Source organism: Ruditapes philippinarum, unplaced genomic scaffold (genome assembly GCF_026571515.1).
Source record: "Ruditapes philippinarum isolate M1 unplaced genomic scaffold, ASM2657151v2 ctg4207_1_1_1_1, whole genome shotgun sequence".
In the NCBI taxonomy this organism is placed as follows: Eukaryota; Metazoa; Mollusca; class Bivalvia; order Venerida; family Veneridae; genus Ruditapes; species Ruditapes philippinarum.
This window is the reverse complement of record NW_026854015.1, coordinates 83,195-106,614: the sequence shown is the minus strand read 5'-3', so window position 1 is coordinate 106,614 and position 23,420 is coordinate 83,195. Positions and strand designations below refer to the sequence as shown.

The window sequence follows — 23,420 nt, the reverse complement described above, 5'->3', positions numbered from 1 at the left end:
TGATATGCAAGAAAAAATCTTTCCTGTTTCAGCGACATAGGACCTCAATTGTGTTGGTGCGCTCTAAAACCAAACAAACCAAAAAATTTATTTAAATGATTACAAGCCTAATATGCATACAGATACTTCACTGAGGTCCAAAAGCATAAAAACTTCAGATTTGAATTTCTGAAATGAATCAACTTGGGCCACATAAGCTAAAAGATACATGAGATATAACGAAATTATACTTAACATGAAATTGTAAATTTTATCATGGTTCTATTAGTATCTAATTTGAGTTTAAAGCTGCATTAATATGCTTTTCAATATCCAGTCATTTTTATAGTTCACAATAATTGCTCGGGAAAAAACTAACAAATAATCTGAATGTTTTAACACCACAAGTTATTTGTCCAGACCTTCATCAAATTGTACGTAATAAAATCTCAAAAATATATTTTCAGTCCCATGATGTCAAAATAAAGGAGTCCGTTTAAGAAGAAGCAAATTGTATTAAATAATTATAAAATCTTGAAATTTTTAGAGGGTGGGAGATCTTGTTTCATCAGTATTACCATAATAGATCACTATGATTAAAAAAAACAACAGAAAAACAACACAAATTTTCTTGTAAATAATTTGCATCAACAGTGAATTACATGAGTTAAATATTATAATAAAAACTTTTTGAAAGGTTAATTTGCTATTATTTTTTATTTCAATCTTATATGATTATGTAAGAGATAATATAGCAATTTTAAACTAAATGTTCCTTGAAAACAAAATAGAATTAATTAAGAGTCTTGGATTTACAATTCTGCAATTTTGGCAACAAAAATGGGTAAAATGTAGAAATAAGTATTTATGAATATGCCAGACCTAACTTAATATCTGCAAATACAACAATACTGATGTTTATTGTATTGAAATTAAACAACAGCACTGTGCTAACTGGAGTAAGTACAGTGTTATTATCCAATAAGTAAATTTTAATTAATGCAACACAGTTCTAACTTGAGTTAGCTCTCTGTTGCATTTAAGTTATACTCACATTTGAGATAGAGCAAAATGCCAAGTGGTAAATAAAACCCATAAAATTTCCCAATTATTTCTAATATTTTATTTACTGATGTGTTTCATGCAATTAGGCTAAAAAATGCAAAAAAGTCATTTTTAAAAAAAAATCAAGTTAGACCAGTATTGCGTTCAGCCATCGAATTATCAATCGTGTTGTCACATCAAATGATATAACTGTGTTAACTTGGAGCAATGACTTGTTCAGAACTGTTTTATATTCAGACCTGTAAAAATCAAATCAATGTAAAAGACATGCCTATACCAAACCGCAAAGTTGTTTTTTTTTCAAGAAACACAAGTCGTAATTAAGATTTTATTCCTGCAAAAGTAATAAAACAAATTTTCAATTTCATTTTTATTTGCACCATTAAAATTTCAAGCACATCCCTAAAAGAAATCACAATTTTCTCACATGAAAAGACCATTGTCTCTAGAACCAATTCCTGCTGCAATTCTAACAACATATAAAATCAACCAATACATAATTATGATAGTCTTCAAATCACCTCTCTGAAAATCAAACACAGACTTAAATGTATGGGGGGGGGGGGGTTACATTGTATTTATACATAGAGCAGGATATCTCAAGTATAACATTTCATGCAAGACAAAGTACTAGCAGCCATAGCTTCTGAACAATGCACACAATATGGATATTCACAATTAAAGGGTTTGAGGTTTTATAATGTGACAGAACTGGAAATAATTTTTTTCGAGATTAATGTTCCATTTGATGTAGAAGATCTACAAGAAAAACTTGTGTGTAAAATTTCAGATCATTCACTCATTCATTTTTCAGAATAATTAATAATCCAAATCAGACTGAGATAGCACAAAATTATGAGCCGTGTCACGACAAAAACCAACATAATGGGTTTGTGACCAGCATGGATCCAGACCAGCCTGCGCATCTGTGCAGTCTGATCAGGATCCATGCTGTTCGCTGTCAGTTTCTCCACTTATAATAGAGTTGGTAAGCGAAAAGCATGTATCCTGATCAGACTGCGCAGATGCGCAGGCTGGTCTGGATCCAAGCTGGTCGCAAACGCATTATGTTGGTTTTGTCGTGACACGGCTCAATGATGGTTTTCAATTAATCTTTAATTAACTTTTGTGTTTCTTTCTGTTTTAATCATAGCTTATCTATGTAAGAAAATAAAATTTTATGTTTTTAGGCTTTTGGACCTCAGTGGAGTTCATTTCATACATGTGCATGAAAAGATGGACAGCATATATTGCAATAAAAATTTACTTGAGATAATAGGAAAATAACAAGATACATACAGGTGAGCTGAGTAAATATAAATGCCCTTAGTTAAGTAGATTCTGCAAGGATCAATTTTATTTTTACTTTTATGAGCATTTTAACTCTAATCCTGCTGCCTTTGTATCTAAATTTTTACTAGTGCAAAAGGCTAATCACTTTCAGTTCCAGTAGATAAAAGGTACAAAAGAAAACCTTAATTTGTTTACGTAAAATGATTTATTATGTTACATCACGATTCAAAATTAAAATTCTCCATAAATTTGTATTTGAAATTGTGTTTCTTGTTTATCTCCAAACATTATCCATGCCATCTGATTATGGTTTATATAATCAGTCAGTACAGACTTGAAAGGAGAACAAGAGATGTTTGTAACACATGCATGCCCCCCTCATCAGGATGTCAGAAGTTGCATACAATGTTGCTAGGAAACCGTTTTGTCTGCCAAGGTCAGTGTCCTTGACCTTTGAGCCCTTTCCTCAAAATTCAAAAGGGGTCCTTTACTGCCCAAGACCAATGCACCTATGATGTTTGTGCACAAAAGACCCATTGGTGGTTAAGTTATTGGTCAAAAACCATAATTTCAGTCAAGATCATTGTGACAGATGGACCAACCGACATGTGCAAAACAATATACCGCCACTTCTTTCAGGGGGGGGCGGGGGTCGGGGGAGGATAAAATTCATACACTATTTTCACAATTAAGTCAGGTGTACCTCAATATTCTGATACCTAAGCTAGCAAAGTAAAATTAATTGGTCTATCTACAGAATACACTCAGTCTCCAAAGAATACCTCAAGCCGATTCAACACAACATTTGATTACCTCAAGCCGATTCAACACAACATTTGTTTCTGCAATGTTAAACATCTGGTACAATATTGTACGATGTATAACAGCTTCAACAAATCTGTATATCAGTGGAATACACGGGTACAGGTACACCGGGCGCAGACTTATCCCATAAAGTGCTGGTGGAAGAACCATGAAGAACGTCAAAAGACGAGGGTAAACATCAAACGAAATCATCATCGAGGAGCCCATGTATTTTGTCTTCAGTTTCCAAACGAATTCAAGGCTGCAAAATTGCAAAAATTTGATACATTCAAGAAATGTTTGCTCCTATTTTCATGCTTGGTTGGAAGGAAAATGGTGAATATGAGTACTAATCTAAGTGTGATCACTCGAAAAACATCAGGGAAACGGGTTTGTGAGTTTATAAGACAATCCTTTTTTATTGCACTAAATCCTATAAAATAATCACATTTGGAATAGAATATGAAGGTAAGAAAGATCAACATAAGAGAGGTGTGTTCAAAGAGGCTCAACAAGGATAATCTACGCTCAATAAAACAAAGCCCTTGCCAATATCTATCAACACTGTCATCAAAACAGTACTACATATGAAAACACAGGCATTGGTATACTCAGGAACTGGGTAACATTCTACAAGGATGACTTGTATTTTCAATTTTGTAATAAATTATTTTTGTGACACACAAGGAGATGAAAAATCCCTTTCAACAAAAATTAAACTTTCTGAAGAGCACTAAAAAGTATAACTTTTATTAATCTCAAAGGTGACAAATATGAACATAATAATTAAAACAATACAGATTTTTTCAAGTATAATATCTATAAGTACAGTTGACTCTCGATAACTCGAAATCCAAGGAAATGGGCATTTTACTTCGAGAGAAACGGAATTCCAGTAACGTGGATCTGCCGCCATTACGTTGACATCCGTACATGTATATACATGTACCTGATTGAATGTGCAAAGAAGTAGGTTTGTTATTGTTGATAGCGGCAATGCTGCAATATTTAACCGTTGAAATGACTGTAAATCACTTACAAATACAAATTATAAATGAACAAAAATATATTATTCAAAATTTAATAGTGAAATATAAACTCAAGCATTCGTAGCAATGACATAAATGCAAGTTTGTCAGTATTCATCAGTAATGCACATGCTTTTAATACGTACTCATGATAAATCATTACAATAAAAGCACAATAACACATTTATTTCAACAACAATTTATCTAATGTTTGAAGTAAATTGATCATCGGACGAAAACGAAATTAGCAACTATCTTGAACCTGAAGTACATATTAATGTATGCAATATGACGGAAAATTAATTATAAAAATGGCATTTACGTTGAAAACACACATCAATACCTAGGCTAGCACAATTAAATCAATTAAATCTTAATTTACTTATCTAACTGTTAAAATCAATTAAGTCCTGAAACCGATTAAAGCCACTTTCACGACGTGCTTATAATACATGATGACCGGCAATTAAAATTACTATGAAACGTGTGAATCACGAGTGACAACATCTCAACTTGATGTCGCCGACCTTTGATCAGTCGGCTGTTTTCACACTTCGACCAATTAAGATGAAAATATGTTGGACTTTAATTGACGGGACCAAATTTTCCTTTTGACTAAACAGGAGTCTCGGTAAGTCAAAATTTGACCTAAGCGGAGTTAAAATACAAAGATAAGGAAGGAAATTTGACGGGACTTTAGAAATTCTTCGACTTACGCGGAATTTTGAGTAAAGCGATTTTGACTTATTGAGAGTCAACTGTAGTACATATGTTGGGATACTTGCAAGGGTTTAATGAAGCATTTCTGTTTACTTAGGTCAATTACACAGAAGTAAAGTTCTGTTTACAGGTCAATTACACGGAATTACATTTTTGTTTACTGAGGTCAATTATACAAAAGTAAAGTTCTGTTTACAGGTCAATTACACTGAATAACATTTTGTTTACAGGTCTATTATACAGAAGTAAAGTTTTGTTTACATGTCAATTACACTGAATTACAGTTCTGTTTACATGTCAATTCCACAGAAGAATTGCTCTGTTTACAGGTCAATTACACAAAATTATTATTCTGTTTACAGGTCAATTACAAAGAAGTATTATTCTGTTTACAGATCAATTCCACAGAAGAATTGCTCTGTTTACAGGTCAATTTCACAAAAGTATTATTCTGTTTACAGGTCAATTACACAGAAGTATTATTCTGTTTAAAGGTCAATTCCACAGAAAAATTGCTCTGTTTACAGGTCAATTACACAGAAGAATTATTCTGTTTATAGGTCAGTATGACAGCAGAAGAATTGTTCTGTTTACAGGTCAATTACACTGAAAAATTGTTTTGTTTACAGGTCAATTACACAGACGTATTGCTCTGTCAAGTCAATTACACAGTAGAAGTATTTTTCTGTTTTAGTGAGGTCAATTACACTGCATTATAGTGGTTTTTTCAGATCAGTAATATGGAAGTAATGTTTTGTTTACAGGTCAATTACACTGACTTGTTTACAGGTCAATTACACTGACTAACAGTTTTGTTTACAGGTCAATTATACAGAAGTATAGTTCTGTTTACAGGTCAATTACATTGAATTACAGTTCTGTTTACAGGTCAATTACAATGAATTACAGTTCTGTTTACAGGTCAATAACATAGAAATATTGTTCTGTTTACAGGTCAATTATGCAGTATTGTTCTGTTAACAGGTCAATTATGCAGAAGTGAAGTTCTGTTTACAGGTCAATTTCAATACACCAAAACTCAAAATATACCTTTAGTCGATTAAACACAACCGTTGTTTCAGCAATGTTGAACATCTGGTACAAAATTGCATAATGAATAACATTTTCAACGAATCGGAATATCAGTGGTATACAAGGGTACAAGTATGTGGGTCGTACAGCTATCCCAGACAGTGCTGGTGGCAAAATCATGAAGAACATCAAAACACGAGGATAGACATCCAATGAAAGCATCATCGAAGTACCCATGTAAATAGTCTTCTTTTTCCAAACGAATTCTAGGCTGCAAAATTGCATTATTATGTAAAATACAAGATATGATTTTTCCCATTTCCTATTAAATTTTGTTCAGTTTCTATATAATGAAAGGTTAGTATGAATAATTATAAGATGTTTATTATTCACATTTTAACAGGCTTCACATTATCGCCTGCTCAAATAGGTAGGACTGCCATAAATGCGTTACAAAATGATAGTATAATGCACTACTTAAAAAAGGAATGCTTACACGTCACGTCATATGATGTCAGATATGACATCAATTAACCAAATGATGTCTGGAAAATTACTTCTATGCTTAATGTAGTAATTCAGCATATTTTTATCAATTCTCTTTTTATAAGCATATAAGAAAATGGAAATAGGTAGTAATATTTCTTGCATTGTAGTATAATAATTTTTTATTTTACAATGCTCTTTTTTTATTTATCAAAAAAGTGCATTGTTTTCTTCTTCAACAATGAACAATGTTTTCTATATCAACAATGTTCATCATTTTCTTTATCAATGATGTTTATTTAATAACGTTAATTTTTATATACCAGTAATCCACATCATCTTTTCATCATCAATGTTCATTTTTATTTATCAACAATGCATATCATTTTCTTTATCAACAATGTTCACTGTTTTCTATATTAACAATATTATTTTTATGTTTTATCAACAATGTACATTGCTTTCTTTATCAATGATCAACATCATTTTTTTTAATCTTTAGTTGGTTCTTTTTTTTATCAACAATGCACTTTGTTTTCAATATCAACAAAGCACATGATAATTTTCTTTAAGTTATCAATAAACCTGTGGCAAAATTCCCATTAAATCGGGGTTTTATCTGGTTTAACATAAATTTTTGCCATTTCAGATATTTACTCAATTTGTCTGAAACACATACACACCATTTTACAATTTACTTCTTCCATGATTGCTTTTAAATTGTTTATTCCAAATTCATTGTCAAAATACATGTATGATTTAATTCTAATAAAATCATCATTTTCCTATGAAGATATTTTGGGGGGAAACCCCCACAAATACTGCTAACACAAATATGTTTGTAAAGTACAGTAGTTTTTAATTAATCAATAACTAACCACTAATTGGCTGATTAACATAAATGGACTTGTCCAGTTTCCAGTTTTGGAACTGTCCATTATCAATGATGAAAATTTGAGGTCAGTCTTATACAGAGCTGCAGGGATGTGCAGGCTGGTCTGGCTCTATACAGGCCGCAAATGCATATCACTTTATGGTCCAGCAGGGAAAAGCTAAATTATATGGTACTCAAATACCAGTATATAGTCTCTTAGGTGTCAAGGCTATAAATTCAGTACACAAGTCAAAATTAAGCCATTATCCAGAGGTAAAGTGAAGTCCAGAAATACAACAGAAATACAACTTGTTTTCAGTTTATAGAAAATAAAGATGTTTTCAACATGGTAAAAGCCAAACATATAAAAACTATTTTTCTAGTGAAATACACTTTCAATGCAGTTGACAGTAATTCTAGCCTATTTGAATACTCTTCAAAGCGGAGGTAATGCATTAGGGGGTATACTTCCTTCCACTCATATGAGAATTGCTGTCAACTCTATGGAGAAATTCTTTAACGTATCATATAACTGCTGTTAACTTACATAAGTACTGCTGTTAACTCACATAAGTACTGCTGTTAACTTACATAAGAACTGCTGTTAACTTACATAAGTACTGCTGTTAACTCACATAAGTACTGCTGTTAATTCACATGAATACTGCAGATAAGTCACATGAGCTTTGCTGTTAACTTACATGAGTTCTGCTGTTAAAATACACGAGTACTGCTGTTAACTCATATGTGTTCTGCTGTTAACTTACATAAGTTGTGCTGTTAATTAACACAAGTAAGGCTCTTAACTGACATGAGTTCTACTGTTAACTTACATGAGTTGTGCTGTTAACTTACATAAGGACTGCTGTCAACTTGCAACGATGACTTACGCTAATTCTTTTCACAGAGGCTTGGGCTTCCTTAGACTTTTGAACAACAAGGAAAACTATTCCCATCATTACATGAGCAATTAGGTAGAGTAACGGCAGACTTCGGTACAATTGTACTGGGCGTATTGAGCCGAAGGTGAGGACATGGGTCACTATCACAACGAAATACATCAGGCGCGGCCCTAAGATCCAACTTGATGCCACCACACCTTGAACATTATTTGTGCGCCATATTATGCGTTGTTCTTTTCTGAAAAGAACAGAGTATATAAAGAAAATCACCGTACCATGTCTTGCGAGCCTATACAATTATATGTATACCATGCCTTGAGATTACAAGTACCTGCTACTTCTGATCACTGTACCTTTCTTGTGAGCCTGTATATCTTATCATGGAGTATTTCTTGTGAAAACAGGAAGTAGACTTGATTATATAATGTGAAGACAGCACATGCCTCTTAACTTGTTATTATTCCACTCTTTCTATGCTAATATTACACCAGAGTGAATACCCCAAAAGCAAGATGCATTTTAACTGATTCAAGAAGTTATTGCAGGGTCACACTTCTGTAACTGCTAAATGGTAATCCTATGTGTAAACTATATTAAGTCTGTAAAAACTCATGCTTTTATTCAAACCTACATATAAATTAATTAAGCATTCTAATTTTTACCTAATATACATGTATATATGCACCATATATATTCTTTGATAAACAACTGCTTTTTTCCCAAAAGGTAGGATGCTAATTAAAGAACAAAAAATAATTGTGTAATATCATCAGGGTAAAAGAAGCAGATAATTTTTTTTTCTAATTTATAAAATGAATAATGTTTATCTCCAAAATCAATGACTTTAATGATCTTTTTAACACTTGTAACGATACAGTACAGAAATTTACTAGGTGACTGTCAGTGTAAAATAATATCAAACACAGCTTTGAAGCAACCAACATCAAGCAATGAGGTCTGTGAAAAGTTCAAAGAAAGCTGACAAATGATTTTGAATGAGCTTTTCAGCTGATCACAGAAAGCTTTTGTTCAGTGCTCCAAAAATGTGAGTATACAATAGTCAGCCAATCCTTGCATGGTCCCTTTTATTTGATTCTTAAACTATATGACCCATTGTTTACATAAAATAACAACGCTTGAACACTAAGCTTATTTTGAATTTTCTTTTCTGAGACTGGCAAATTATTGGGTAAACTATGTTTGTTAAAGAATACATGATTTTTCAAATGCTTTTTTTTGCCATTCAAAATCAAAATATTCAAATGCATGATTTCTGACGGTCAGCAATTGTCAACTGATATAAATAGTTGCCTCCAATGCTGAACGCAAAATCAAAGGCAACACATACTGCAACCTAGCTATAAAAAGCAATTTGAAAATAAATAATGCAATTATCAGCAAAAAAGATTACAGGTTTCAGCATATATATGTATATATACAGTTTTTTCATAAGCAAAATGTTGTGAATAAAATTGAAATACCTTAAAAAAAATGGTGTATATATATAAACTTACTGAAATTGATCTTTTTCAACATGAATGACATGTCATTGATATATTAAATATACCAATAGGCAAAAGTTTGAATTTGAAAATTAAAAAAAAAAAATTTAATAACCCAATGATTATAATGAGTCATTTGTAACCATCCACTAGTAATAGCTACTTTGACTTTTGAACTTTTCAGGTAGAGAAAACCTTCTGAAAACCGTTACTTGCTTCATCACAGTTTTATTGTGTTGAAAGCCAACTGATATTGCATTTTTGTTGTAGGACTTTCAGTTCAGAACAAGAATTGTTGATTCAAGTACATTCAGGATGGACATGATTGAGTATAATTTATAAAGACTTATAGACTCTTATTATTGCCTGAATTTGAATATAAAATATCACAATTTATTATCATCCTTGAAATTAGGTCAAGCATTTTTAACTAGGTTTAAATGGACTCCACAAAGTTTGACATGAAACTGGAAATAATTTTCGGGAATTCAAGTTCTATTTGATGTAGGTCTAGATCAGTAACTTGTGCACAAAATCTAAGATCATTCACTCACTCTATATTTTCAGAATAATTATTCTGTTTGTTTGTTTGTTTCATAATTTACGCCTTTTCCCAACAGTATTTCAGTCATATAGGTGGGTAGTTTATCGTTCCTGGAGAGTTACACCAGAACTAGACTACCTTCCTCCGAGCTAAACTACCAAAGCATCTCTCGGGGATCAAACCCACACCAGAGAGGTAACTGGATTAGAAGTCATCGACTCTAACCCCTCGACCACGTAGGCGGTCTGAATAATTATTCTTATGGTGAACAAACTGATAAGCATTGTAACTCTTTTCACTCAAATCAAGCCATGAATAACTTTAAAATACAATTTTCAATTCATTTCTGAGTATATTAAATTTTCATCAATAAACTTTGCATATACATGTACTTGTGTTTTAACTGCCTCAGCTTAGTTATAATTCAAACTTTATGTTTTTTAGGCTTTTGAACCTCAGTTGAGCTCCTTTAATATTTCATGAGAGACCAGCGTGATTAAGCCCAGTGTATTCATATTTAACTACCTGCAATATGTAAATAGTACATCTTACTTAAAAACAAAAAATATAGCAATAACTTATCACTTGTTGATAAAAGTGCACAATGATACAAAATGTATTTGTTTGTTTTTATGCAAGATGAAATTCTTATTCATACATAAGATGAAATTCTTTTTCATCAGTGAGTGTCAAAATCAGTATTTTCACAGTGAAATTATCAAATATATTTTTCAAGGATAAATCAGTATTCCGCTCAAAAGCATAAAAAATAAATAAAAATTCCCCTTTCAAGAAGATGACAAAACAAAATCAAAACAACCAGTACTAAACACTTAAACTGTTCAACAGTTGATGACACGCCCTCCAAGATAAAATAGAATGCACTTCATTTAAACATCTGAACATCCATAAACAAAAGCCTTACAAGACTATCACCATAAAAGGTTTAAATTAAACTATATATCTAATGATTTTTAAAAAAAAATAACATTTCTTAATGTTAAACTTACATTATCCAGCTGCATATAAACCAAATAAAGCATACAAACACAGAGCCTAACAGCTTTAGTAGGAGCACAAGAAATGGTTTGTACTAAAGTATAAGGCACTAATAGTGCCATTGACACCAAGCCTCTCACCTGAAGACAGGTTAATATTAGTGTTAAATGTAGAAATCTAATACAAACTATACAGAGTTCAATAAAAATTTAAAAGTCCTGCAAAAAAACAACAAAACAAGTCACAATGACATTCATGTCTCACAATTTTAACAGCAAAGAACAGCTAGAATACTTTTCTGAATTAAACTACATTCATTTTTTTCCTTTATAAGTTTATGTAACACTATTGACCCAAAGTTTGAACAGGTTTTTAGTGGTAAAGGTCTTGGTGATGTTGAGTTTTGACCTATTAAAGAGGTAACTTTGGAATGTTTAACTATAATATATACAAAAAGACAACACATGATCCTCCAAAGGCACAGGGCAGCGCCAATTGACAGAAACAAGGGCAATATTTTGAACAATCTTTGCAGATGTCCTAGAGATGATGTTTCATGCTACATATCTCAACTCTGGCCATTTGGATTTCAGAGAATTTTTGGAATTCAGAGAAGTTTTGGATTTCAGAGAAGTTTTGGAATTCAGAGAAGTTTTGGATTTCAGAGAAGTTTTTAGAGAAGTAAAATTTGGACAACTTTGGTAGATCTGGAGGACATCTAAATGAAGTTACCAAATTTCAAAGCTCTGGACCTTTTATAATCAGACCTGAAGATTATTGAAATTTGCTTCTTTTGAAACCCCATTTATAGCCCTTTGACCTACTTATGCAAATTACCTTAACAATTTTGGGACTACACAAGAATCACGCCAGTGAAGATTGCTAAAAATACTTTTATTGTTTTCAAAGATGTTGTTTAAAGACATTGATAAAGTCAAATGATATACAACAAACAATAGACAGAGAGTGACAAAAGCTCACTTAAATAGAAGAGAGATTTGCAACTAAACCTAAACCTTTGACCATTTGAATGTATGGGGTGACCATACAAAGGATATTTAATACTAAAACAAGGGGGAGTAGAACTCTACTAAAAAACAGGTGAGAGCAGATACTACAAGAACCGGTTGAACCGGGTGATGCTCCTCGAGAAGGTTTTGGACACAGGAAAGTATAAAAAAATGAACAAAGGGCAAAAAAACCAAAATTAGGCAAGGCGGAGTTATGTTTTTTTTGCACTGCACTTCTATTCAATGAGATCTATCTATCTATAAAGTTTCCTGATGATATCTCTTATAGTTTCAGAGTTATGTCCCAGGTAAAATTCAAAGTGTAAAAATGAACAAAGGGCAACAACTCCAAAATTAGGCAAGACATAGTTACTGTTCTTGTGCACTGCAAACCTACTTAATGAGATCTATCTACATACAAAGTTTCATGTTGATAATTCTTATACATTTAGAGGTATGTCCTGGACAAAGTTCAAAGTGTAAAAATAAACAAAGGGGAATAATTCAAAAATAAGGCAAGGCAGAGTTACGGATCTTGTGCACTGCAATACCTACTCAATGAGATCTTTCTACCTACAAAGTTTCATGTTTATACCTCTTATACTTTAAGAGTTATGTCCCGGACAAAGTTCAAAGTGTAAAAATAATCAAAGGGGAATAATTCAAAAATTAAGCAAGGCAGAGTTATGGTTCTTAAGCACTGCACACCTACTCAATAAGATCTATCTACCTACAAAGTTTCATGTTGATACCTCTTATTCTTTTAGAGTTATGTCCCGGACAAAGTTCAAAGTGTAAAAATAAACAAAGGGGAATTATTCAAAAATTAGGCAAGGCAGAGCACTACACACCTACTCAATGAGATCCATCTACCTACAAAGTTTCATGTTGATATCTCTTGTTTCAAAGTTATGTCCTGGACAAGAAAAGCGGACGGACGGACGGGCAAGGCGGCGACTATATGCTCGCCCGAAATTTTTCGGGGAGCATAAAAATCTAATCCTACCTCAATTCTTTTAATGCTAACTTGCGCCTGTATAGATGTGGCAAACCCAGCTAGTGTAAATCTTAGCAAACTTTTCCTTATATGGTTGAACACACCCACAGCAATATACACCCAATCAGGGGTGATGGGCTTATCAGTTAATATCGCACATATCAAAACTCCTATCATGCAAACATGGCTGCCACTGAAGTTTATCATCTCAAAAATACTCCATATATGAGTGAGATTTCTTGTTGCTAACATTTCTGACCTAGAAATAGATAACAAGGTTTTTACACTAAAAATATAGAAGAAGAATGCTAATATTTAAATGCTTTACCTTCACCAATGGTATTCAAAGCAGCCGCCTATTCAGTAAGCTTGATAGTTTTAACATATTTATTGTTCCTCAAATGTGACGAGAGTTGAAGCTTGTCAACTACACTTGATTCCTTTTTCTGGAACTGACCAGTACTGGTGTTATATTTGAAAACATGGTTGTGACCCCAGAAGGATTTAAACCTTAGTATTCCTTGAATTGGGAGGCATACATCTTTACAATTACTGGCCAGACTATCACCAATTTAATGTAATTGACATTCTATAAATTAGCTGGATAGCTTTCGTACGTAAAATAATCCATGAAGAAGCTTGCACAGACTCGAACCTACAGTGAAAAGAGGCAAGAGATTTGAAGTCAACGACCTTAACCACTCAGCCACAAACGCCCCCCCTCAAATATGTCATTCTAAAGCAAATGTCTCCAAAAATCTTAAACATGTTTAAAAATGATGTCAGGTGGACCCTGAGAGTTGCTTTTTTGTTCAATTAAATCTCAAGAGCTGACAGAGCAATATTTAGTTAACACTGTTCACTGATTGCTTTATATATCCCAGTTCCTGCTAAGGAATAATTATACAAGAAAATATATGCGAGAGTTTTGAAAATCATAATTAACTGGGTATCTATAATTTAATACAGCCTACAAGACAATTAGAAAATTCAAGCACACAAAACCATCAACAATAGGTTTCAGTTTTAGACACACTAATACAGTTGATGACAATCCAAGATAAAATAGAATATGCTGAACATCCATCAACAAAAGCCTTACAAGACCATCACCATAAAAGGTTTAAATTAAGCTATATATATATAATGGATATCTAATTTTAAACAAGATATGTTTGTAAAACATGTATGCCCCCTATCAGCAGCCAATTAGTCATGTGATAAGGTTATTATGCATGACTTCTGACCCAGTGATCAAACAATTAATAAGGGTTATCAAGTATCTACTGGTCATGACCTTAACCTTTGACCCCTTGACCCAAAACTCAATAGGGGTCATATGCTGGTCACGACCAATCATCATACAAAGTTTGAAGTTCCTAGGCCTAAGCGTTTTTAGTTAATTGATCGGAAACCGTTTTAACATACAACCTCAATGTGACCTTGACCTTTGACCCCTTGACCCAAAATCAATAGGTCATCTGCTGGTCATGACCAATCACCATACCATGTTTGAAGTTCCTAGGCCAAAGGGTTCTTAAGTTATTGATTTGAAAGCATTTTTACCTACAAGGTCAATGTGACCTTGCCCTTTGACCCCTTAACCCCAATATCAATAGGGGTCATCTACTGGTCATGACCAATCACCATACCAAGTTTGAAGTTCCTAGGCCTAAGGGGTCTTTAGTTATTGATCGGAAACCGTTTTTACCTAAGAGTTCAATGTGACCTTGACCTTTGACCCCTTGACCCCAAATTCAATAGGGGTCATCTACTGATCATGACCAATCACCATATCAAGTTTGAAGTCCTTAGGCCTAAGGGTTCTTTCGCTATTAATTGGAAACCGTTTTTACCTAAGAGGTCAATGTGACCTTGACCTTTGACCCCTTGACCCCAAAATCAATAGGGGTCATCTACTGATCATGACCAATCACCATACCAAGTTTGAAGTTCCTAGGCCTTAAAGTTTTTTAGTTATTGATCGGAAACTGTTATTGCTTACAAGGTCAATGTGACCTTGACCTTTGACCCCTTGACCCCAAAATCAATAGGGGTCATCTACTGATCATGACCAATCACCATACCAGGTTTGAAGTTCCTAGGCCTTAAAGTTCTTTAGTTATTGATCGAAACACGTTTTTGCTTACAAGGTCAATGTGACCTTGACCTTTGACCCCTTGACCCCAAAATCAATAGGGATCATCTACTGATCATGACCAATCACCATACCAAGTTTGAAGTTCCTAGGCCTTAAAGTTCTTTAGTTATTGATCGGAAACCGTTTTTGCTAACAAGGTCAATGTGACCTTGACCTTTGACCCCTTGACCCCAAAATCAATAGGGGTCATCTACTGTTCATGGCCAATCACCATACCAAGTTTGAAGTTCCTAGGCCTTAAGGTTCTTTAGTTATTGATCGGAAACCGTTTTTGCTTACAAGGTCAATGTGACCTTGACCTTTGACCCCTTGACCCCAAAATCAATAGGGGTCATCTACTGGTCATGACCAATCACCATACCAAGTTTGAAGTTCCTAGGCCTAAGGGTTCTTTAGTTATCACTCGGAAACCATTTGGTCTACGGACCGACGGACCAACGGACCGACGGACCGACAAGTGCAAAGCAATATACCCCCTTTTCTTCGAAATGGGGGCATAATAACATTTCTCAATGTTAAACTTAAATTGTTTAGCAGTATTTAAACCAAATAAAGCATACAAACACATAGCCTATAACAGCCTAGAGCACAAAAAGAGGGTTTGTACTAAAGAAAATAATACACAGTGCCATTGGAACCAAGCCGCTCACCTGAAGACAGGTTTGTACTTGTGTTAAATGCTGTAAGCTATTTATGTAAACTATACAGAGTTCATGTAAACTTTTACAGCATATTTATGTAAACTATACAGAGTTCATGTAAACTTTTAAAGTTAACAAAACCTATTTCCTGCAGATAAAATATGCAATGGGAGTTCATGTATCACAATTGTAATAGCAAAGAATAGCTAGAATATTTTTTAGAGTTTTCCCTTTCTAAGTTTACGTAACACGTAAATGACCCAAAGTTCAGACAAACTTTTAATGGTCAAGGACTTGGTGATGTTGAGCTTTGACCCACTGAACTCATAATCAATAGAGGTCAATTGGAATGTTTTACTATACAGTATATACTAATTTAGAAAACACATAATCCCCAACTCCCAGCCCCAGAGCAGCGCTAATTGACAGAACCAAGAGCAAAATTTTGAAAACTCTTTGCAGAGGTTCTCAAGACAATGTTTCATGCTAAATATCTTAACTCTAGCCATTTGAAATTCAAAGAAGAATGTTTTTTAAACTTTTCCTATTTAAATGTAAGGCAAATGCATGACCCAAAGGGCCTTGCAAATTCTGAGCAAGAAGCAAAATTTGAAGAACTTATTTGGAGGACATCTAAATGAAGTTATCAGATATGACAGTTCTTGACCTTGTACATGTATATTTATTCAGACAAGAAGATTTTTGAAATTTTGCATTTTTTTGAAATATGTATGTGACCTTCCTATGCAAATTACCAGAATTATTGGACAACTTCAGTGGGGACTACCAAAGGATCTTTCCTGTGAATTTATTCAAAATACTTTTTATTGTTTTCAAAGATGTTGTTTAAAGAAATTGATAAAAGTCAAAGCAAATGACAAACAACAAATAACAGAGAGAGAGGGCAATACAAGAGCTCATCATGAGTACATTGTTTGCAAGTGAACTAAAAATGAACCATACAGAACAGAAGAGAGAAACTTGCAACAAAACCAAACCTTTGAGCTTATGAATGTATAAGGTGACCATACAATGGAACAAAGGAGAGTAGAACACTACCAATAAACAGGTGAAAGGAGATACTAATCTTCTAATCCTACCTCAATTCTTTTTATGCTAACTTGGGCCTGTAGAGATGAGGCAAAGCCAGCTACTGTAAATCTTAACAAACTTTTCCTTATATGGTTGAACACACCCACAGCAATATACACCCAATCAGGGGTGATGGGCTTATCAGTTAACACAGCACATGCCAAAACTCCTAACATGCAAACATGCTCCCCACTGAAGTTTATCATCTCCTAAATATTCAATATATGAAGAAGCTTTCTTGTTGCTGACATTTCTGACCTAGAAATAGATAACAATGTTTTAACACTTAGATTATAGAAGAAGAATGCTAATATTAATGCTTTGCCTTCACCAATGGTATTCAAAGCAGCCGCCTATTCAGTAAGCTTTATAGTTTTAACAAATTAATTGTACCTCAAATGTGATAAAAAGTTGGAGCTTGTAAAGTGTTCAACTTCACTTGATTTCACTTTCTGGAACTAACCAGTACTAGTGCTATATATGAAAGCATGGTTGTGACCCCAGTAGGATTTGAACCTTAGCATCCTTGAATTGGGAGGCATACATTAGCTACATGCCAGAGGCATACATTAGCTACATGCCAGAGGCATACATTGCCAGACAATCACTAATTAATGAAACCGACATTCTATAAGTTAGCTGGATAGCTTTTTGCGCATAAAAGAATCCATGAAGAAGCACAGACTCGAACCTACGGGGAGAGCAAGAGGTTTGAAGTAAACAACATTAACCACTCAGCCACAAACGCCCCCTCAAATATGTCATTCTAAAGCAAATGTCTAAAAAAATCTTAAACATGTTAAAAAATGGTGCCAGGTGGATCTAAAGTGTTGGTTTTTTGTTCAATAAAATCTCAAAAGCTGACAGAGCAATATTTAGTTAACACTGTTCACTGATTGTTTTATATCCAAGTTCCTGTTAAGGAATATACAAGGAATTGTAAAACATTATATAACTTGTCTCACACTTTGATCTTGGAACACTGTCCTTATATAGTTTAAAGGATTTCATAATCAAAATACTTTACCTAATACCCAACTCACTGATACAATCCTCTGATCAGACTGAGCAAACATACAGACTGGCTAAAAGGACATTAAAAAGGTAATTACTGCAGCTAGCACTCTATAGGAAGGATTTTCTATATATAACATTAGAAAACACACATAAAGCACTTGTGTAATATTTTTATCTAATCTCATCAACTTTACCTTCATCCTTGTCAAGCTGACATTCACATCTATTGCTTTTTCAAAACCTCTTCGAGCAAACCGTAGCAACACAAGTCGCAATTTTTCAAACAGCCCAATACCTGTGTACAATGAGGCAACGTGGAAATGCTCCACAGTCATACTCAAAGCCAGTATTGTTATGAATATACAAAGATGTCTCCCATATATGGTCAACACCTCCTGTATTGCATTCAGACGAAAAATATGATCTCTATACCTTGTTTCTGCCCTACAATAAAAAGCCAGTTCATCACCTTAGTGCAAAAACTGATTATCTCCTATCAGATTTAGAAGGATTTAACCCATTACTGTACTAAGGTGACAAGTTGGAATTAACAGAATTGCTTATTATACTTATTTCTAATGCTAGTACCCGAAGTAACGATCATAAGCAGAAATACAGAAAATATGTAACTGTTTTAGCTCTGTTTCCACAACACAACACACAATGCACCTGTCTAATTCTTAAATTATCATATTAGTGAATACAAAAAGTAATACAGTAAGGACAGAAAACAGGCAGACACACAGGATGCATATAAATGCTTATGGTATTGTTTGCACAATTCAATGTATGCATAAGTAAGGAGTACAAACAGATATAGAGGAATATTGCTGCTTGAAAGCTGTTCTATAAAATGACATAAACACCGAATACAACCAGATATTGGAAGAAGGTTAGCGTTTTTTTCACAATAACACACAGAATGATTCATGATGTATTCAGGAATTAGCAAAGCAAAAAAACTCTTGCTTTGTGATATAGCAACACACAAAAGGACTGCAAAACTAATAGAAAATCAGAGGAACTTGTGAAGAAATATTCTTGTTTTGTTTTTACAATCCAACATACAGTTGCAAGGACTACAAATAGAAAATGACACAAGTTGCAAAGACTACAAATAGAAAATGACACAAGTTGTAAGGACTAGAAATAGGAAATGACACAAGTTGCAAAGACTACAAATAGAAAATGACACAAGTTGCAAGGACTAGAAATAGAAAATGACACAAGTTGCAAGGACTACAAATAGAAAATGACACAAGTTGCAAGGACTACAAATAGAAAATGACACAAGTTGCAAGGACTAGAAATAGAAAATGACACAAGTTGCAAGGACTAGAAATAGAAAATGACACAAGTTGCAAGGTCTAGAAATAGACACAAGTTGCAAGGACTACAAATATAAAATGACACAAGTTGCAAGGACTACAAATAGAAAATGACACAAGTTGCAAGGACTACAAATAGAAAATGGACAAGTACAGACTCACAATCCCAAAATCAGATGAAAGGACTACAAATAGATATTGGGAATGTAGTGAACTGCTCTGGCTTTTTTTCCAGCAATCCAACACACAGTTGAAAGGACTATTAATAGAAACTGGAAAACTTCAGAACTGCTCTTGCTTTGTTTCTAGCAATCCAACACACACAGATGAAAGGACTACAAATAGAAACTGGACAAATACAGAAATTGATCTAGCTTTGTTTCTAACAATCCCAAACACAGATGAATGGACTACAAATAGCAACTGGACAAGTACAGAACTTCTATAGCTTTGTTCCCACAATACCAAACACAATTGAAAGGACTACAAATAGAAACTCCCTCAATCCAACATACAACATTACAAGGACGGCAAAAAGGGAAGTATATCAAAGAATGCAAAGAGCTTATTTTGATCACAGTTACAGCTTTTACAATTTACAGTGAAATTTTCCACAATGATATGAAGCAATTAGTTGATAAATGTTTATCTGTGAGTATATATGTCACAGAAGCAAATGGCAATATTATATCAAAGACTTAATTGTGGCAATAAGGTCCATCATGTTAGTCGGCTTTCAGTTACATTAAAAAATACATTATAAGATAATTTATTATATTTTAACAGAAATGCTTTGATGTTTTAGTCATGAATGACTTAAAGAATATTTTAGATGATGAATACAATCACTTATATTTGTCTATGTTACAAGTTTGTTCAATGAGTTTTGAATATGCACTGTACATTTACAAAATGAGACAAAATGCTATCATTTTTGTTTCATAATCACAAGAACTTAATATCTTATAAATGAAAAAAACAAAACAAATCTGATTACAAATCTGATGTATAAATTTATTATTGATACAAATTGATTAAATAACAAAATTAAATTGACAAAATACAAACACATTTTTATTATGTGTGGGGTATTCAACAGGTTATTAGACTGGGCTGATTAATGTAGAAATCAACAAGGGTGACACTGCCACAAAATATATACACCTGTCACATGTTAAGCTTTAGGTGGAGATGTAGGCAATAAGAAGTGTGGCGAGCAAGTTGGTCCCTATACAATTTTAATTATTCTAATGTGATATTTTACCTCTATGTGTGACATTGACTTTCATTGCATGGAACTGAATTTTGCCTTCAACACTCTGCCTCACAATGGATGATATTTGTGCAAAGTTGTACTAAAATCCTCCTATAAGAGTATAAGATTTGCTCCAGACTAGCTCTAAGTTTGACCTTGACCTTTAACCTAAAGACCTGGATCATGTATGGAATAATACATCTCATGGTGGTGATCATTTCTATAAAGTATTATAAAAATTCTTCTATGCATGTAGGAGATATGCTTCAGACAAAATCTGGATATTTCATCCTCTTTAGTGACCTTGACCTTACACAAATTGACCTAAGTTACATGTGTCTTAGCCATAGTCATGATAATGAACATTTGTGTTACAATCCTTTAATAAATGATTACTAAATGGTCCCTTTACATATCTTCATATATTACGTGAACTTTGACCTCTATGTGTGACCTTGACCTTGGTTGCAATGACCTTAATTAAGGGCGCCCCACTTTGCTTCACAATGGTCAGGACAACATTTTATCATCTTTAGTGACCTTGACCTTGCATATATTAATCTAAATTTCATGTTTCACACCAGTATAGTCATGACTAAATGGTCATATCTTTATCTGAACTTTGATCCCTATGTGTGACCTTGACCTTGGCCGCAGGGACCTAAATTTTGCATATCTTGGAATATCTTGGTTTCACTTTAAATCAAATCTGCAATATTTTCAAACTTAAAGAGGTTAAATTTTGTGTAATGTCAAACATCCAACTTTTATATTGTTACTGTAGAGAACAACACATCACAACACAAAAACAGAATGTTAGACTGGAAACAGATCAATCCTAATATCCTGCCAATTAGCACTTTGTGCTCAGCTGCTAGATGTTCTAATAAAGGAAAATATAAAAAGTGTTTTACAATACTGAAAGATGTTTGCATCTGCAATGTAATTCTATTAGTATGCTTATCACACAAGTTACTATCAACCTTTTCCTTACCTGAAGCCTTTTTACACACATAATTAGCTCAGATATCATTTTAACTCCTTGTTGCAGAAACCAAAAGAACACGTTCTCCAAAGCGACAAATAAGACCAGCGTAACAAATACTTTTTCAGCTCTAAGTGCCTTGCCAATCACAGTTAAACAAACGACTGTAGCATACACACAGAAATAACGGCCACTATAAATATAGCTATCTAAAACTGCCTCTGTTATCATTTTTCGTTCCACATGTTTCACCTCCAGGCTGGGGACAAAGAAATATAATAGTAATTATAAAACCAGTTGTAACTCAAATGACTTATAGAAGGAGTTACATCTATTTTGCACTCAAAATTTATATCTGTTTTATGGTTTTCTGGCATTAAAAAAAGTATACCTTCACAACATGTAATTTTACTTAAGCAATTGTTATTTGCACTAATTATAAACAGTGAAGAACTAATATTATTGTGCAAACAAGCTTTTTAATTTGTGTTTACAACATTACTAATAAGAAGTGAACAAATTATTGAAAGCAGAAGCTTAAACAATTAAAAAGTTTCTTATGAACATTACCGGTCTTTGCTCACATGACTTGGCAGAAATGAAAGACAGCTTACAGACAGATAGATAGCTTTTGGTAATACACAAGTCCCAAGAAAAGTTTGTGCCGAGTCAATGGATACTAAATCGAAAAAATGACCAAGCACTCTTGTACTGAAATCTACAGTACTGTTAACTCTTGACAGAAATCATATATTTGTGCCTGCATATTAATGTTAATAGACAATTAGTGCATTACAATAAAAGCAAAATACTATCAAAAATTTCATATTGAAGCATAAGCAAGCCACTGAGTGAATAAAAATTATAAAGTAACAGTAAGTATTTTTCATATGATTTTAAGAACTTGTTTCTGAAAAATTTTTCAATGAAGACCAAAATGGTATAAAAGTACAAATCCCTTTGACATTTCATTTGACATTTGACCTCTAAATGTGACTATGACCAAGTGGAGAATACATTGTATAAGGTATAATACCATAATTGTAAATCCTTAAACAAATGACGAGACTGATTGTCTTAACAAATATATTTTCACAGATAAAAAGCAAATAAACAAAAGTCAAAAAATAATGATCCCAAAAAATATACTTTTTCAACTGGGAATTATTTCAACAAATTATGTGAAGCTTGTGGACTACTATGAGCTATTGTAGCTCTCGGTCCAATTAATTTCTGCTTAAATCATGAATTATTAACATGTATAATTATATAATTATACCTTGAATAAAAATATGTTTAAACCACTAAGGTTGTGGACAATCTTTCAATAAAAATCACATCTTTATATTGGCATGCTGCAACAACACTTAAATATTATGGTATCACAATTTATTTGCAAACAAATATAATATACGACAACAATTGAAACAAATGAATAACATACACCAATTCCTAACAGTCAAGAATGAAAGAAACAATTGAAACCAGGATACATTTTGATGAAGAAACAAAACAATGCCAGCCCAAATTATAATTATTCCAAAAATCTGGGTAGTTCATGCAACTATGAAGAAAAAGGAGGAATAGAAAATACAAGCATAGACATTTAAAAAAATGCATATTCTACCTACCTATCTTACAGTTAAACCTACCTATCTGTCTATAATCTTATACTACTATAATTATCAGAACAAATAATTTCCATA

At 33.2% G+C, this 23,420-nt stretch overlaps 1 protein-coding gene across 5 annotated transcripts in view; it reads right to left on the bottom strand.

Annotated features, from left to right (window-relative positions):
- The window catches only part of LOC132738682 (ATP-binding cassette sub-family C member 4-like), a 102,198-nt gene that overhangs the window by 42,139 nt on the left and 36,639 nt on the right, over positions 1–23,420 (bottom strand). Inside the window, exon 8 of one of the 5 annotated variants that reach the window (XM_060726265.1) lies at positions 21,724–21,973. The exons of 1 other annotated variant lie outside the window; for it this stretch is intronic. In XM_060726265.1, the coding sequence (XP_060582248.1) occupies positions 21,724–21,973 (250 nt within the window). Of the gene's footprint in view, positions 1–8,171; positions 8,422–13,244; positions 13,629–18,340; positions 18,591–21,723; positions 21,974–23,420 lie in introns of those variants that run through there. 3 more of the 5 variants (XM_060726267.1, XM_060726264.1, XM_060726268.1) reach the window with 3 other exon arrangements.